The following is a 19,087-nucleotide window of genomic DNA, read 5'->3' as shown; positions in this document are numbered from 1 at the left end:
GCGCTTAATTTATTGATACGGAAGAAAAAGTGAACAATACAAGAGGCTGAATTATGTTTGCTGTGCTAACACGAAACTATGTGAAAGAAATGTTCAAGTTTCGGGGAAGAGTTACAGGTGACCATTATTTAAGATTAATTCCGGTGCTGCGATCCGGAGCTTTTTACACTTTGACACATGAGACTTTGACGGTAAACTGTTATAAATGGTTAACTTGGAGCAGGATTAGTGGATGCAATTTGCACAAAGTCCAAATCATTTATTTTACATCAAGGCGGAAATAATACAGGGTGTCTGTTTTACGAGCTCCACCATGTATACAATTTACAAATTACAAATTTCCGGTTTTTTTCCAGTAATAATTGTCCAGCATAAAAATGCATTAATTTGACCGATCTCAGAGCGCCTGGTGCAGCTTTAAAACGCACGTACTGTTATATCAGAGTTCGTGTAGGCAGAATAGTAGCAACCTACTCAAAATTTAACCCTGCATGTTGTATGAAGTAATTAATTAACTCGTAATGCAGTCTGCAAATATTTAAATACAACAAACTCTCTAATTGAAACAATATTTTAATAATGCATAATTTTATGTAACTGGATATTTGATTGGCGTGGGCGTTTTTATTTAAATAGGCGAACCCCGGATTGGAGTTGAACTGAAGCTCGGCTTTTTGTGTCCCAATACCTCATCAATCATAAAACATTGACAAAAAGCTCTCCTCGCACAAAACAATAAATAGCCAAATTAGCTCAAACCGAATAAATTTAAATTAATGAAGTTGAAGTGATGTTCACCTGGAGGATTCACCGAAAAATAAAAAAATTGCAAGCCTCGAAACGCACACACAATGAAAACAAAAGACTACATTTTTCATTGTGAGTACATCATATATAACGTAAAGTATACAATTTAATTCTGGATTGACTGGCGTTCTTGTTGTACAATATTCAGATGATAAACGCGCTGCATAAGTGTAACATCCCGGAGTTGGTTCCATTTTCGCTCAACAAACCCGTGTCAAAACTACAAAGCTCTATCACCCCCTTTCAGTTGGGGCGGAACAGCAAGGGAGGTGATAAATACAGCCGCAAACTGTCATCTACTATCTTGCTGTTTTTATTGTTACGAGGCGGAAAAATTAACCGTGTCACCAACACAAATTCCAGACAAATCTTTATGTTTTACAAAAGCTAAGTTGCTGGTGGCCTTAAAAAATAAAAAAAAAACACGTTAGGTTATGACAAGCTGCCAAGAGGCAGTCATTTTAAATTTCTAACATATTGCATAATAAACCATTTTGTGTGTGAATGGTGTTTTCTCGCATGAAATATTCCCAGGACCGAAATGTTGTGTTAAAAATATTGTTTTAAAATTGGTGGATGCGCCGGGTTACTTGCTATCGGATTTTTAAAACACTCCGTGAAAAGATTTAGCAGTTTTGTGAAACTTCCAATGTTTCGGAAATGAGCTTATTTTGCCCCAAGTTATAAAAACTTTTCCTGATCTGTGAAAATTTTTTATTGGGGACAAAAATATAATATTAAAAAAAACTTGTTGAAGATTCACATTGTAATAAAAAATTCATAAACGGACTCAAGATGAAATAAAATTCAGCTACCCATTTGGTATTTATAACAATAAATTATTAATGTCTCTTGAGAAACGAATTTCGGTCAAACTTGGGTGAAATGTGACGCAGGAAAAACGATCGAACAAAAACAGAACTTGAAAAATAACAAAGCCCGAGTTTGTAATTTTTTTCAGTTGCATGAATTTCTAGACAATTTGTATTAATTTAGAATTGAAAGGATAACCGGAAATGACGTCAGTGACGTTCACCTCCGGCCACTCCTTACATTATTATTTATTAAACGCTGGAACGCCAGGAAGCTGCCATGTTTTCATTGCATCGCTTAATGGCATTAAAAAAATTAGTCTTTCAAACGAAAGTTCGTAAAATTGCCTCTAGCACTGACTTAAATATTTTTGTCTCTCATTTCGCGCAAAAAATTACGGCATCTGCTTAATTAATACCCGCAACGTTCATCCCAGATAGGGCACGAAGCCGAAATTGAGAAAGTAAACTGAAAAAAGTAAATACAACCGGTCAGGGTTGTAATTGGTTACCGCTTATCCTAAGGCTTTTTGTTTGTTTAGTGGCTGTGCTAACCTGAAACCCTATTGAAATAGGAAATCCATAATTAGGGAAAGGTTCATATTTATCGAAATAATCCACTCGATTCCGTAAACTAAATCCTAGATAAGGAGCGGAAAATTCGCTCGGATTAAGAAGCTGCAATTCGAGATGTTATCTGCATCACGAAATTTCATTAACACACTGTCTTTCGATAAAAACCAATCACACATTAACACGAAATAATGGAAAAAGTTGGGGGAATTTAACTTGGCTTATTTTTCACAAAACAAACAAAAGTTATATTAAAGGAAAATAAAACGCAAGTGAAGCATTTACAAGTTCGTGTTTTTGTTGCGAAATAAACTTCAATAATTCCGCATGCGATAATGTATTCTATTTAGCGCACTTATTATTTTTATCAATCGCTGTCTCATAGAGCGTTGAGCAATACAATAGGTTGTAACGAGATTGAGAATTTTCGGGGTGTTTCAACCGGAAATGGATTTCGTCGGACTATTAAACTTTCGATTGGTTTAAACTGGATTGCAAAGAACACCGAAACAAATTTTAACCCAAGACAAGTTGGAAAGTACGAACTGACATGATCTGTTGGCTGGATAAAAACACAGTAGCTCAACACCCGAAATAGTGAGCAGTTTAAGTAAATTTCCAGGTATAATTTTAATTAATTTAAAACAACCATGTAGGTAGTTCCTAACTCGCTGCAGAAGCGCAGAATTAAATTTTAACGATCGTTTACGAAATCAGGAAATCTGTTTCACGCTCAAAGAGCAGAACATTTCCACATTATCCTTGCTGCATCAACTTTGCTTTTGAGTGTGTGAAGATAAATCCTAATACGCCCCCATAAAGTAAATTCTACAACGGAAAAATAAACACATTTCCATTTATTTCACTTTTTGATTAAATTAAACGAAATTATTATCAAAATCAATAGTTTGTTTTTGCGCGCCTCCGGCAGGCTGGAATTAAATTTGCAGCTGCATGCAATTTCGGTCCAAGATTTTGTACCAAAAAATTAAATAAAAATCTAGTGATGAGTTGCATTTATTCGATGAAAAAGCATTTCATTACAACAAGCGTCCGGGATTTATGTGGATGTAAATTCAAAGCAATGAAAAACGCAAAAAACTTGTGCATGAAATATTATTGTAGTTTGAAAACAATTTCGAGCTCAGGTGGCTTTCGGATCACCTAGTGTTTGGTCGGAATTACGGAAGAAAGCTCCAGAGTGCGTTAAATACGAATCAATTGTTACATAAAATCATGGAATTTTATATAAATGTCATAATGATTTTGCTAAAGTTCAATCAAGGTAATAGCCTGAGGCCTGGAGCCTGTGCTTTATACACCCAACCAACCACCTGTTTACAACGACCTAATGTAATACCCCTCAAGAGATAGTATCGATCTGGAGCGTCCTTCACACTATCAACACATAATGTACCGTCAAACTGCGCCATCATTTTTCCTAATGGACGCATTATTTCAATTAATTTTTTTTCCAGTTTTTCAGCGGTCAAGCAACGTGACAACGCCCGAATTTATTTTATTATTAGAAATTCCCAAGAAAGCGCCCTCAATTCCTCATTGTTTGAATAAATTTGCTGAATTTAACAGGTGCTTGAAGCTCGCTGTTTTTTCACTCTTTACATAATGTAACTTTGTTGGTTTTTCATCTTCTTTGCGATCCGGGGAATCATAATTGTGCATTTTATTAAGTGATAATTACAGACCCGATCTTGGGAAATATCGCTAATTCGTAGCTTTTAAGGGCTTTTCTTGAAATACGTAATTTGTTTTGTTAAAAATGTATATGTTTGACACAATTTTTATTCCTAAACGTGTCTTAATGTGTGTTTAACCTTCTTAATTTAAAACAATTGGATTTTTTTATTAGCATTTAGTTTAAAAAAATTAAATAGTTTACTAATTTTTAAATTTTTTATTTATAGAGATTTGTTGTTTTTTAGGCTCCCACTTTTTTTCTCAGTCTTTTCAGCTTTTAGTTTCTTAATGTCCCTATATTTCATACTCATTTCCTGATTTCTTTTTCGTGGTTTCACTTTGTTGTAATTCCAGTTTTCCAATTTTTTTGTTTTTTATTTTGCAGTGCTATATAATTTTTAATTTATTAGTCTTTTAATCATTTTTATTAATATTGTAGCTTTTCAGTTTCTCTCTGTATTAGTTCTTTATTTAGAATGAAATGTTTGAATTTATTGATTTAAAAATTAGGTTTTTATTTTTCCTACTGTAGAGATTAATACAAATGATTTTAATCCTAGTTTCTGTTTTTTGCCAGCTTTTTAGAGTTAAAAATCCGTACTCTAGTAATAATTTAGTCCAAAATTCGAGATTGTCAGAATGCAGTCCACGTAGCGATTGTAGCAAACAATAAAGTTGTGTGTGTGTGTGTTTATCTTTGTGAAAGTTTGACCTAACAATGCATTTCATTTGCTGAAGAAGAACACCTAATTTTAATTCGGCGTTTTAGTCGTGGTCATAGAATTTCCTAGTTTGGAGTTGTTTCGTGACAAAAGTTTTGATTGGAACGTCAAGTGTTCAAAGAACGTGCCTCTGAAACTCTCCTCTTCGTCGTAACAATAATATCCCTTGCTTCATTATCATTTTGCAACAAAATAAAAACTCTTATTTTATTTTCGCTGGTGATGCGAGCCCTGGGCTAGGTTTCTGTTGCCAAGCGACATGCTTATCGAGATGTATTTTCAATTTGGAAATATCCTGTACTGTAAACCCGGGATTTATGCTCTCGAAACATTCGAGTGGTAGGTATTTTAAATAAATGGGTGAATTTCGCTGGGTCTTTACTTGTCGATGGCGCAAACTTTTATATTCCGGTCTCAATTAGGCCTGAGCTCAAGGGACATAAACCATTGGAATAATATGCAAATAGCCATGAGCTTTGCAGGCTTAGTTAGTTGTTGCCGCATTAAAAAATCTTGACTAGAATCATATTGATTGGTTCGAAACTGAATTGCCTGAAATTAATCAAATCTCACATTTTTGTTTAAAGTTGAAAAATGCGCCCAAAGGGACGCGAATCTTTTTATTGATGAAACTCACTCGTCTCCAACAACAAGACACAATCATACATCAATCTGTCAAATTAAAGTCTAGCGTAATTGATGCAATTATAATTAATAAATTACATTCAAGTTGCGATCAAGCGCCGCAACTTATTATCCTAATTGACGTTTCCTCGCCAAACTAAAACACATTAAACTTAATAATTATGAACAAATTGTGGTTTTTATTTCAATTAAAACGCTAGTTGACTCTATTTAAAGGCGAAGCCTGACCTATATTACTGGTTAAACCCTCGTGTTATTTATAGCATCCCAATATTGATAAATGTGTTCATCCCTTCTCCAATTATAAAGCAAGCTTTGAATATCTAAATACTGTTTTGCCAACAGAAAAATAGAGCTTCCATCTTGCAGACAAATATTTCCAAATTGTAATTAAATTTCAAGTGCACAATGTGTGTTCACAACATGTGTAACCTAGTAATTTAGTAAACCACTTGTATTTAGAGAAAGCTTTAGCGACGTGATACCATCCAAGCGAGACGATGTCAACAATGTAATACTTGGAAACAACAAAGACACCTACTACAAGGATTTTAACTCCCCTCTAAGCATACTCGAATTTAATTGCACCGGCTGCTAGATACATTACTATGCCAATTTTCGGGGATTTACCCAAAAACGTCACTTTTATTCAATGAATGATGGCTCAGACGCGCTTTCATACATCACTGACAACCGCTGAAAGTTGGGATAGAAAGTGCAATTTCGTGTCCAGCAACAATAATCTTTTATTAATCATATCATTATCCGGAATCCAAATGAAAATGAGAAAATCTATTTGAAAATTTTCAACTTCTAATACAGATATTAGTAGTATAAGCGAGCAATTAGTGCTAATGAGGTCATTATCTAATGACCGCTGCAACTTTCTCTTAATGACCGCTACACTTTCTGTCAGATTAATTATTGTTATTAATTAATGAATTAATTAAAAGTTGTAATAAATTAAACAAAATTTATTAAAATAAGCATTTATTCAAAATTATAGTATATACATATGAAATTATGCATCTTCCACGCCGCTTTCGTCGCTTGATATCCGATCGTCATCAGATTCTTGGAATATGGCGATTCTTCTCGTTGAGTAATAGGGTTTTTTTTTTTTGACGCCCCAGATTATGCCTCACAGGGCAGTTTACGTTGGCCCTGTGTAGCATCTCCGTGGAACACCGTGTGCATCGCAGAATCATGCTGTTATGCACATGAGCGCATCATACTTTCCGCTCTCTTCTCGCACACCATTTACATCAGATCTTCTGGTCCTCTAGAACTTGATTTCTTATCCTCCTCCTCCTTATTCGCAGCCGTTGCTCCCTATTTGCGTATAACACAATCCATTGTTCCTCTTAAATGTAAAATAATTATTATTATTATTATGAGAAACATGTTATAAAATTTGTAACTTACCAGCCATTTACGATTGTTGTTAGTCGAGAGTCGCAACTGAAATGAGTAAAGGGTGGTTGTGGAACGAAAAGGTAATTAAATACCTATTTAAGCCTTTTGGTCTTGAAGCGCAACTATGTCGTCACTCATCACCGGTTTGACTCCAAATTTACGTTATCAAATGCGCGTTTCATAATTCAGCATTTTTAATTGTATCAATCTATATGTAACAACTTTGTTTTCATATTATTAAGTAAATCATAGAACAAGGAATCATTATAACATGTACATTGAGAAAATTTGTTCTCTGTAATACAACTCTTTTGTGTGTGTGTTTCAAGATATTTAAATTCTGATTTTACTTACATTGAAATAAAAATCAAAAAATTACTGTCTGCGTTATAAAAGATGATGATAAGACAAAAATTAATTTTCTCAAGACTTTTGGCGCTAGAAATGTGTTGTTATGTACTTTCTAAATGCAATGGTATGTAAGTAATTTCCTAATGTAATGTAATAAAAGACCGATTTACCTGCCGCTTTACTGATTTCAATCAGTCAAAGAAAATATTATTAATTTAATATTTAATTGTATAAAATCAAACAATGTTATTTGGTTTGTAACGGAAAATAAGAAATATTTGATGACATAATGTATAGAATTGAAATACAACTTTATTTGAGAATTTCCATTCATTAATGACGGCTGCCACTTGAACCGCTGTAACTTTCAAATTTGTTAATGTATAATAAAAGACCGATTTACCGGACGCTTTGCTGTCTCGTCTAAATGTCTGAGGAGATTTCAAATCAGTGTAAAACTTTATTAATTCAACTTTTGATTGCCGTGATACAAATTTCAAATTTTTGAAAAAAAAATTGATTCGTGTATAGAGAAGACGTATTTGAATATAATTGGTACTGTTGATTAAAACAATTAAATAAAAATTATACTTAAATACTATAAGAAAAATTACCTGCCAGAATTTCATCGTCATTTAATTTTAGACCTGAATAAGAATGATATAATTTTTCTTTTAAAGTAATGTTTTTAAATAAATAAATAAATAAATAAATAAATAAATAAAATAATTTAAACTTAAAATTGGTGAAATTTTCGTTATTACGTATCCAAGTCGAACAAATTTGGGCCCAACTACTAATTACATTGTCAGAGGTTTAAGGGCTAATTTACTTTGACTTTGCATTTGAAGAGAGTGGGGTAAGTCATTGTATAAAATCTCTTCAAATGTTGTAAAAGGCCTCTTTTCGTCGTGGTTTTTGGCACTTCTAAAGTCTTGTGCAACCTGTGTGTGTGTGTGACCTGTTTTGCAGTTCAGCAAAATGCATCAGTTTACATCTTTTCTAAACGAACAAAGTGTAAAAAATGTGTTATACTTATACCATGCTGGGTTTTTTAAAACACCAGAAATGTTACGCGACGCTTTTAATTATATCAATATCAAGATTGTCTTTAATAATTATTCATTAGAAGCTTGGGAGCAAGTTTCTTATGACCAAATGTCGAATCAAGTTAATAATATGGGTAAGTAATAATACAAATAATATTGTGAGCATAATTATTAATTTACATGTTGATTATTAGGACAAATGTGCAATAATTTTTCCGATGAAATCGCTCATGGAATAAGGAACTTAACTGGTAAGTCGTCTATTAATACATTGTTAGGAATTAAACAAAAAATAATTGTTTATAGATGATAATGTGAATAACAAGTGCGATGACGAGTCCTGGTACATGGAAAATTTTAACTTTCCTAACGATGTGCAATCGACTATGTGTAAGTAATCAACAATAATAATAATAATAATAATAATAATAATAATAATAAAAAATAATGTAATATTTATATCTAGCCAAAACCACGATGAAAAGAGCCCTAAATCAACCATCAACCTCTCGTTTTGATGAATTTACCAACCTGCAACCCTCAACATCTAAGGCAACAGAATCAGGTAAATACTTTATAATTTATATAATAATAGATTAATCATTAATTATAATATTTACAGTGAATGCTTTAAAAAGACGCCTCCCTAACTTCGAAGATGGTCCTTTAGGTAATTAATTACATACTCATTTCTATATTATAAATGTACGTGTTTGTAGATACACTTGTAAATCAAATCGGTGCTGGTCAAATTGACGATAATGAAGTCTTTGAAAATTTTGCTGATGGTAAGTAATAGCAACAACTTATTGAATATGTGAATACTTCAATATTTTCTTACAGAATTTAACTTTATTAATAAAAATGGAGAAAATGAATCATTCATAAAAAAGTTTAATACATTAGCGAGACGTATGAGGTTTTCCTTTAAAGATAATGCGCCGGAGAATCCAATTGAATGGATGCAAGTAAGTGTCACGTTATGTTTGTAAATTAGTTAATTAATTAATGATATTTTCGTTTAATAGAATGCAATTGAAGAACTGTTGGCGCACATTTTTAGAGGATTTTCAAGTGATGACTATGTCGGCTTAGTTCTCGAAAATGAAGAATTCCCCGAGCGACCTGTTTACATTTCCTTCCGCAAATTATCCCAATATAATGTCGCAATGGTGATGGAAACTGTAGGAAATGTTCTTCAGAGCAATCGTGCGTTCTTTGTTAATGATCGTTTATCGATACGGGTGGACAGGGTGGCTTTACCTGTGGGAAAAGGATTTCGTACCGCCACCGATGGATTAGCCGTAAGTTATAATGAACATTGTCTTAGTAAAAATAGCATATATGTTATTGAAAATGATAACAATAATTGTTTAGCATTAGCATTATTAGTCGCAAGAGAGTATTGCAATAATAATTTTAAAAGATCCACTTTAGAAAAATTTAAAGGAATAAACGGGAAAAAACTTTTAGAACAATTAGGTGCTGAATTATGTAGAGAGGCTGATGTCGATTTAGCAAATGGAGGTAATTACACACATGTTGAGAAATTTCAGAAATATTTGGCAAATTATACAATTATTGTATACGATGATAGAATGGGTCGATCAGTGTACTATGTCGGTCCACGGGCTCAAGGAAGGCCAAGTTTAAATTTGATATTTGAGGAGAATCATTTCAATGTAATTCTAAGTACAACCGGTGCATTCGCGACAGCGTATTTCTGTGATCTTTGCCGAGTACGATATTCACGTCGTGATCGTCACAAATCTTGCCCCTACACGTGTCCCTGTTGTTTAGAAAAGCCACCTTGTAATTTAGTTCATAGCGATATAAAATGTCAAAATTGTCAAAGAAATTTTCGGGGTGCCCAATGTTTTGAAAATCATATTACAAAAAATATATGCGCGAAAATAAAAAAATGCCCAACATGTTTAACTTTCGTAAAACTTGATTCTAAAAGTTCAAAACATATTTGCGGTATGAAGTTTTGCCGAACCTGCGGTGTAAACAGACCAATAAGGCATTTTTGTTTCATGAAACAAAACAAAATTAATCAAAACAAGCAATTAGACAATCAACACAAATACTTATTTGTTTATTACGATTTTGAAACAAGACAAGAAAAAACTATCAATAATGCGTACCTACACGAAGTAAATTTGTGTGTGGCACAACAAGTTTGTGCACATTGTATTAATGAAGATGACATTTCAGTAAACTGTAATTTTTGTGGAGTAAGACATCTTTTAATAAATAAATAAATCTAATAAATATGATTTCTGTGATTTTATTTTGATTTAACCCAGAATGTGTGTGTGTGTGTCGCGCCCGTCCCCGCGCCGCCGCCACCCCGTCCCGCGCCCGTTCCCGCGCCGCCGCCACCCCGTCCCGCGCCCGTTTCCGCGCCGCCGCCCCGTCGTCCGCGCCGCGCCCCGTCCGCGTCATGCTGGTGAGTAACGAGATATAAGGAAAGAAAGAAAAAACATGGATCTTGCAAAGTCTTTATTTATTCATGAAATATTTGTTAAACATTTTGTTGCATAGTTTGTCATTATTGTGAAAATCTTTGTTAAATAACTTTAGAAAATCATCAACAGAATTGCCTAATGCGTAGTTTAAAAGAAATAAAGTACAGTATTTGCCACAGACGGTTGAAGAAAAATCTTGAATTTGAGAAATATTGTAAGACCACATCATAGCATTTTTTCTAAGAAATTTTAAAATATTCGGAGGCGGCTGATTTCCAAAACTATCAAAGAAGTATGCGAAACCAAATTTATCAATGTAAACAGCCATCCAATGACTACCCGGGAGGTAATCAGGGTCTCTGTTGATAATAACCATAGAGGGTCTGGTGATTAGGACAGGTAGAGTGTTATACGCAGAAACAAGAACGTGGTGTCTTTTCTTCCGAGAGATCATCTCCAGACACGTTTTGAGTTGTAAAGTATTCATTGTACCAACTAGCCAAGTTTTGTACGTTTTGAACAGCGCACACCGAATCGCTGATTATATGATTCACACAACAATTCGTATCAAAATGTTCTCTCAAGTAACGAAGCGATGGACACTCTAAATCTTCAATGTTTACAATTTGACTTTTTGGTAAACGTTTCAAAAGTAGACGCTTCTTATCTATTCCTTTCACGTATATACACTTTGAATTTTTCGTAGTTTCATTCAATATTTCAGACAACTTTTCGTAGTCGTAATTACCGCAGTTCCAAGAAAGCCCGTGAAAGTTATTCGTCAACCAATCGGCTTGCTTCTGATAACGATGCGGTAAGGTTGAAAGATCATCGGGTGGTTTAAACAAAAAGATGTCTGGTGCGCTTTTGTTCGTATTAAATACAGCTAATTCTTTTATGGTTAAAGTTTCGGTACAATTACCGTAATTGAACCCTTGAAAATCCACAAACACAACCATTTCGGATGACGGGTAAAATGAAAGTAGCAAATTTTTCATTTGTAATAGCAATTTATTTATCACTTATATAAATTTATCAACTACTATAATCTACAATTACATTACGTTTTTTATCAATTTATATTACACTATCAAATTCACCATACACTAAACAATTGACAGTTTCTGTAAGAGCAGTGTTAAAACCAACTTCTATTCGTAAACTTCCGTTCTTTATCAAATTCCATGAAAGAGCATTATGCGATGATAAGTCAGGTGTCAAATCAAAAACAGCTATTGAATATCCATCAGCATAATTATCACGTGAAATCCCATTTCCAGTGTTTAGAAAATGTATACCAGTACCAGAAAATAATGTGTGGTACATTGAAACAAATTTCTTATTTGGACCGATAAATGTAGGTTGTAAGGGTTTACTAGGAATTTGGTTACCATCCACGTACAAGGATAGATAGTTTAAACCAAAGTTTTCGAAATTAAATGGATTTAAGGAATAATCACCGTTAAATGCTTTATTTGTCACAAAGCACAATGCACATCTTTTTGGAAGTTGGCCCAAATAAACATTATCCAATGATTTTCCTTGTACTCCTTGCGGTATAGTCAAAACCTTTAATTCTGTTCGCGTAATTGGATATTTTGCAGTTGAAAGCTCTAAAGCCTTTGCATGCGCAAGTAATACGCTTGGATTTATCCGATTTCTTCTAATCATTAGAGTTGCATCAGTAATTTGAATTTTTCCATTAAGATTATTTGATGACATCAATGCAAAACTATCACGAGAACGTACAAATTTTAATCTCATTTCTACACCGTTGATTAAAAATTTTTCTTGATTAAATATATCACAATTTAAGTGACCAATAAGATCGACTTCTTTACTCGTCGACGTTAGTTTGAGTCTATTGGCGAATCCACTGTTCTCATTGGTTACTACATTCATTTTGCCTGCCGTATCGGCGTACCATAATCCACAAGTTAAATGGGAATTCTTCGCCCCTGAGTCATAATTTAAAAGTGTCTCCAAATAACATTTATAAGCGTATGTATTATTTGGTGGTGAAATCAGTTTTTGATTTAGGTATACATCAACTTGACTAAACATTGAGTGGAGAATATTATTAACTGGACCAATTGTATCTTCAGCGGTATAATTACTACCGTCATCTTTGCATATTTTAATACAAAGTGAAAGTAAAGTTTGCGATAAATCTATATAGTCTTCACCACCTGGTATTACAAATTCTAAAGGACTATTTTCAGATATACTAGATACAGTTTTGTAATGAACCCATTGACCGCTTTCGATGCTTGTTTGAGTTGGCGGTAAAGCAAAAAGATCCAATTCACTTTTCGCGCACTCACAACTATGAGGATGTAAAAACGACATTCTAGCTAAAGATATCTTGATGTTTAATAACTGAACTCGTTTTACACTTCTTTGCAGAACGACGTGAAGAACTATTCTGACTTTTATTTTGTACTAGCCTTCTTTTTATAGATCCAGATCCTACCAAGTTGTCTAATTTATCTTGAGCTTTTCGTTTCAAATTTTCAACTGACTCATTTACACGTGTCTTGAATGCATCCTTTACAGGCACCTCATTAACAATGTCGCCAAGAAAATTTGAACCAGTGCGTAGTGTTTCCTTACCAATTGTTTTAACACCACTCTTTATTAACGGCATTACCGTACGAAAAAGTCCCCGTAAAAAACTACCAATACCATAACCCTTTTGGTAACTAATTCCTTTGTAAATAGCACCTACACCTGAACCAGCTTGATTGATGTAGTAATCGTGATAATGACATGAAGGCATTACGAAATTTTTTTAAAATGAAGTTTAACGCACACTGTTCCAAACTGAAATGGCACTTTCTCACCAGTTGCACTTCTTATATCAATTTCAATGTTTTCAAATTCCCTTTTCAACAGAGGCACGTAATGCGGATGCGAAAATAATTGCGTATGATGTGTACCGTAAATGTAGTGTTTATTATCGATAACAACGATTCGAATTACTTTTGCCATTATATCGCCCACCAATTGTGGTTCAATTATATCACTGTATACGAAAAGTTGTGAAGGCAAACCCAACATAATGTTTGCTGGATGTGTTGAAGTTTTACTCAGTACATTTGTATCCGGTTGAAAACCTAATTGTAGACTTAATGTCGGTGAAAATGATAGACTTGTCAGATATTTGCTACTGCTTGTTACAGTTACTCTTTTTGAACCATCATTTAATCTGAACTCAACATTATCTTTTACTAAAACTCTTACCGAGTTTAGAGCATCCACAATAGATTCGATCGTTTCGTAGTTACCAGCTTCAAGCTTAGTCTTATATTTCGTCATAATTACATCGTGTTCAAATGTGATCGTTTTCATTTTAAGATCGCGCATGAATTCTTTCGAAGACTTGTATTTCCTTCTTCGAACCTGATCATCGATCCATGTCGCAAAACGGGGATCTTTAAACAATATGTCAATGGCTTTTTCACCTTTTTGCATAATCGCCGATAAACTAAATTCAAAAGAGCAGTAAATAATATTTTCACCACTGTTGATGGTTAAGAAGGAACACGGATACTGTATTTCCGAAAGTCCCACACACCATTCACCATCCAAATGAACAGTTTTTGGAAGTTGTGTGCAAAAGTGCGTTGTTGTATTTTCGGGAAAGTAATTGGTTGAGCTGTTTGATACCAAAGTTAAATAAAATTCGTTATTCATATCGATGTAAGGGAACTGCACGGAATCCACGAGTTAAACTTTGAAGGATAATTTTTCCACTGCACAAAAATTTCACATTTACCTCTTTTATATCGCTTCTTCAATACTTTTTCAATGTGAAATGTACTCTGGGGGTCGTACGTTACGCGCTGTAATTCGGGGTGATAGAAGACGCCCTCTATTGGTTCATCCATTAAATCGGAAATTTTGTACACAACGGGTTGTCTCATTATAACATCAGTTATTTTGAATATTTCACCGCTCCAATTACTCATGTAGCCTTTTTCAAATACGTGCTTGTACTTGGTGATTCTGACGTAATCTCCAACTTTGTACACATTTTCGAGTTTGATCGTTTTAATATTCTTCTTTCTCGTACTCATAATGTTATCGTATACTTGCGCAACGTTGTCAGGATTTACCTCGTTAGGAGCCATTTTAATAGTACGATGATAAGAATTATTGTAAGAGTGCATGAATTCGGGTAATACATCAATGTATTGCATATTATTTGCAAACGTAAAATATTTATGCATTTTTGTTTTTAAAGTTTTATTGAACCTTTCTACCACAGCAGCTTTTACATCAGGATTATTTGTTACATAATAATTTATATCATATTGTTTAAACAATTTTTGGACATTTTTCGCTAGAAATTCTTTTCCCTTGTCAGTCTGAAGATTAACCGGAACACGCTCATCAAATATTTCTTTAAAAGCTGCAGCCACTTCATTTCCCGTCTTTGTGTATAAAGGTTTAACCCATGCAAACTTGGAAAATACATCGATGACAGTTAATAGGTAATTTACACCTCGATTATGTTTTGCGATGTTTCTCATATCTATTAAATCAGCTTGAAATAAATCGTCTATGTTGGTTACATGATAACTATTTCTAGGAAATCGACGACGAACTTGCTTATGTAATGTATAAGATTCCACACCTTCTAGCCATTTATTAATTTTTTTCTTATGTATATTTGTAAACTTAGCTAAGTTGTTAGGACTCGAAAAACCAAGAGGGTCACGAGGTATAAAATATCTTTCCTTTATTTCATCCATTTTTGTCTACTTGCTTTCATACGGCGACCAAGGAACTCTCAAGCGTTTTTGTTTTCTTGATGACGATCGCATTGATTTCTTCGTTATTTGACTATCCTCTTCTTCTTCTTCTTCTTCTGTGTCAAACTTTGACGACGATATTGGTTTTACTTTCACTTCGTTTTTTACTTCTTGCTTTTCAGCACCTTGTTCATTTATATATTTCAAACGTTTTGGATTAATTATAAGAGTACGTGGAACGTTTATTTTATACAAAATTTCCGCAAAATTTTTCCATCCGACAGGCTCGGCATTTAACTTATTACTACTCTTCATAACATCAGTGATTAGATCAAATATATTGGAACCAGGAATTGTGTTTCCATCGTAGATAACGTTTCCGGTTTCATTCCATGCAACTCCATTGTGTGTTAAATTGTTTAACAAAGCATTCGCTTTAACTTGTAAGGGTCTTGGTAGGGAACTCAAAATGTTTCGAGTAATTCGTTCAGATTGTTCTAATTGATTTTCTTTAGAATAAATCACAGGTATGGTAACAGGTTCACGAGAACGACTTATCATTTTTAGATATCTTTGAAGCACTTGATTATACAAAATCCATTTTTCATTATCATCAATGTTTTTCGTATCTATGATTCTTTTCATTTCATGATCTAAATCATTTAGGGTGTTTGGCTGAGTGCTTTTGTTATTATGCAAACGTTCAAGTTCGGATGAATCAATGAGTACCATTTTTTTCGTATGTTCCATTATTTATTAAATAAATGACCCAACACACCCGAAATTATTGGAGCCAACAACAATGGTAAGAAAGCACCTCCTTTTTGCACAATTAGTTTCTTTTTTCTCTGGAGAGATAATTTACGATTTACTAAATTTCTCAGTAATTTTTTATGTTTCTTTAATTTGCTCTTTTGAGAACCATTTAAAGGAACTTTCCCTAATAACGTATTGTGAGCGCACTCGCATATACAATGCACCAAGTTTTTATCGGCAGAATTAAGAATTGATTTACGATAAACAGGTGTTGTTCTATGCAAAAATTTTAATAACTCGGCGTTTCTTTCTAACGCTCGCGACATCTCAACGACGACTGACGCATAAACTACTTACTTTTATATTTATAATCTCTCTTAGGTATGTATGCATAAGAAGGTTCTTCATCAGGTAGAATATTTGTTCGAATACGAAATTCATCTGGAGTATCTTGTTTTAAATCAATCAACAAATAACCATGCGGTCTCATTGTGGCATCCTTATAAGCTTCTTGGATAAATTTTATATTTTCAGGAAAAATCTGTCTAGCTAAGAAATTAATTTGAGCTTTATCACGAGGATTTTTAAAATAAACGATATAGTTCGCATTCAAAGAAATATCTCTCTGTCCTTTTCCTTGATGAAACAAATTTTGCGTAATGTAGAAGACACTAAGGTTTCGATGATGACTTCCCTTAGTGAAAATATCCACCACACTGCCATTAGTCTCTCTCATCAGATCATCCAAAATTATCAATGTCGCTTCTGTACCATCAAAATCATTCATATCAGGAACGCCTTGACGAAATTCAAGATTACTATTATTGATTACATTAGTTTGATACAACGGTTGCCACTCGTCATAAAACCAAAGCACTCGTTCAAATTTTTTATCACAGACCGAATTTATGTGGTTCAAAAATCGTATAATAAAGTGCGTTTTTCCGCAAGCAGTTGGACCAGCTATAATTGCTGTAAACGGAGATTTGAATCGTAAGTCCATTCTATTTCAAATAACTTTCATTATTCAACACCAAACCAATAATGATAACTTTTGCTACGCGACGGAATATTTAAAGAAAACAGAGTATACATTTTATTTAATTATTTATTATCACAGACAGTTATAATCATTATTTTCCCTATAATATTGTATTCTACCTTCGACAGCTGTTTTTACATTCATAGGCAGTTTCAAAACTATCTCATACAAGGTTGCATTTTGTTCATACCGATTCTTAATAATATCATACAATTTTTGAGATAAATTTTTACATCCATTCTCCATAACATCAAGCGCAACATTATTTATAAAACTATCGTAACATGGATAGAATTTATATTGAATTCTTCTTGCATGAAGCAGATTCAATAAATGCTCGCCCATATTTACGACAGTTTTAATTGTGTTCAATGATAAATAAATGCCCTTGTACACGCTGGGTTGACTAGGTATAAATTGAAGAGTATTATATCTACAAACCACCACGACGTAGCCACTTAGCATACACAACATCTGACCTTCTGGAACACTAATTTCTTCTACTTCTTCGTCCTCCTCCTCTCTTGATTCAAAGATCTTGCTCATTTCTTTTAAAAACTCTTCAAAGGTTTCAATAGAAAAACTTATCGCCGATGTTAATTCTGGATTATGTATCTTCAACAACGGCCCAAAATCATGGAGTGGCTTTACTCCAATCGATAAAAGTTTGCTACCAGACTTAGTTATAGGATACACCACTTCATGAATTAAACGAAACTTCTCATTGATCACCATCCGAGCCGTTCTCTCAGCTTCATCTTTCTCACTTCTCTCAGCTTCATTTTTCTCGATGTTGTCGGCCATTTCCATCAACGATCGCTCCAACACAGGATCCGACCATTCAGCTGGTGTTATGATGTCTTCTTCAGCGTGGATAGGCTGAGGCGACTTGGGGGATGCAGCTTGGCTAAGACCCATTTCAGATACTCTCGCTAATTCTATGGATTGCGATGGTGGTGGTGGTGGTGGTGAAGCAGCTGGAAATGCTGACAAAGACGACTTCGGAACCGATGGAACTTGCGAAGCACTAATTTCCTCTTCTTCTACACATCCACCATCACCTGAAGCTTTAAAACGCTTCGGAGATGATTTTTTCAATGGCGTAGAAGATACACGTTTTCCAGGCATCTAACACAAATTCACAACAGTTAATAAATATTTAAAATAATTTCTTAAAAAGCTTACCTTAATTTCACAATACACCAAGACGTCTTCTTCAAGAACAAACACGAGAACAACACTGAATATTTTCCTAAATTTTCTTTGGTCTTATATATTGTATGACATATAGCAAAATTGTAGCGGTCAAAGTGTAGCGGTCATTAAGAGAAAGTTGCAGCGGTCATTAGATAATGACCTCATTAGCACTAATTGCTCGCTTATACTACTGATATTAGCCGTTTCAAAAATCTGAAAACGCCAACGTCGCATTTTACCGAATTGTTTTTTTAAATAAGATTGATAAAATTCTAAAATAATTATCATTGAAAGTATAAATTACTTCAATTATTATTTTTTTAAAGTGCATGAATAATTTAGAACAGTTAATTTTGATAGAAAATGCTTAGAAAAGGTCAATTTTTGGTCATTTTCGACCAAATTTGGTGTTTGTTTTCGTTTTAGTTTAATAGATCCCGTGGCGTTTTTATAGTTTTGAAACAACTAATAGCTGTACTATGAGTTAAAATGTTTCTAATATAATTTCATTTTTAATTAACTTGAGTATTTGCCTCATTTTACAATCAACTTTATTGCGATAATTTAATTTATAGGGTCTAAAATAAACGTTACAACTCTTTACAAGCATGTGTGTTTTGATTACAACACCTGTCAGTTGATCAACGTAATAAAACCGCCAAAAATCAATAAAAAGCCTTTGGTAATTTACACAAAACATATAAAAATGTGCAATAATTTTTTTTATGCATTTTGTCTGAAAACTAGAATTAATTTTAATAAAAGTGTGAACAAACTGCACACAAAAGCGC

At 33.7% G+C, this 19,087-nt stretch overlaps 2 protein-coding genes and 1 long non-coding RNA gene across 4 annotated transcripts in view; 2 read left to right on the top strand and 1 right to left on the bottom strand.

Annotated features, from left to right (window-relative positions):
• rsh (radish) overlaps positions 1-19,087 on the bottom strand; it is a 108,656-nt gene that overhangs the window by 44,178 nt on the left and 45,391 nt on the right. The gene's annotated exons all lie outside the window — the stretch shown is intronic.
• On the top strand, positions 6,086-10,337 carry LOC103312527 (uncharacterized). The gene is made up of 8 exons (XM_064359182.1): positions 6,086-8,207; positions 8,268-8,324; positions 8,380-8,463; positions 8,540-8,638; positions 8,696-8,743; positions 8,793-8,861; positions 8,917-9,041; positions 9,102-10,337. Exons 1-8 carry the CDS (start codon positions 8,006-8,008, stop codon positions 10,335-10,337), a joined length of 1,920 nt encoding a protein of 639 aa, XP_064215252.1. The 5' UTR covers positions 6,086-8,005.
• Positions 11,632-17,966, top strand: LOC135267127 (uncharacterized). Its single transcript, XR_010335420.1, has 3 exons — positions 11,632-16,106; positions 16,439-17,050; positions 17,876-17,966. It is a non-coding gene; the product is annotated as an uncharacterized LOC135267127 (long non-coding RNA).

This window comes from Tribolium castaneum, chromosome 9 (assembly GCF_031307605.1).
Source record: "Tribolium castaneum strain GA2 chromosome 9, icTriCast1.1, whole genome shotgun sequence".
Taxonomy (NCBI): domain Eukaryota; kingdom Metazoa; phylum Arthropoda; class Insecta; order Coleoptera; family Tenebrionidae; genus Tribolium; species Tribolium castaneum.
Note: the sequence above shows the minus strand (reverse complement) of the source record. Positions and strands in the feature narration are given on the sequence as shown.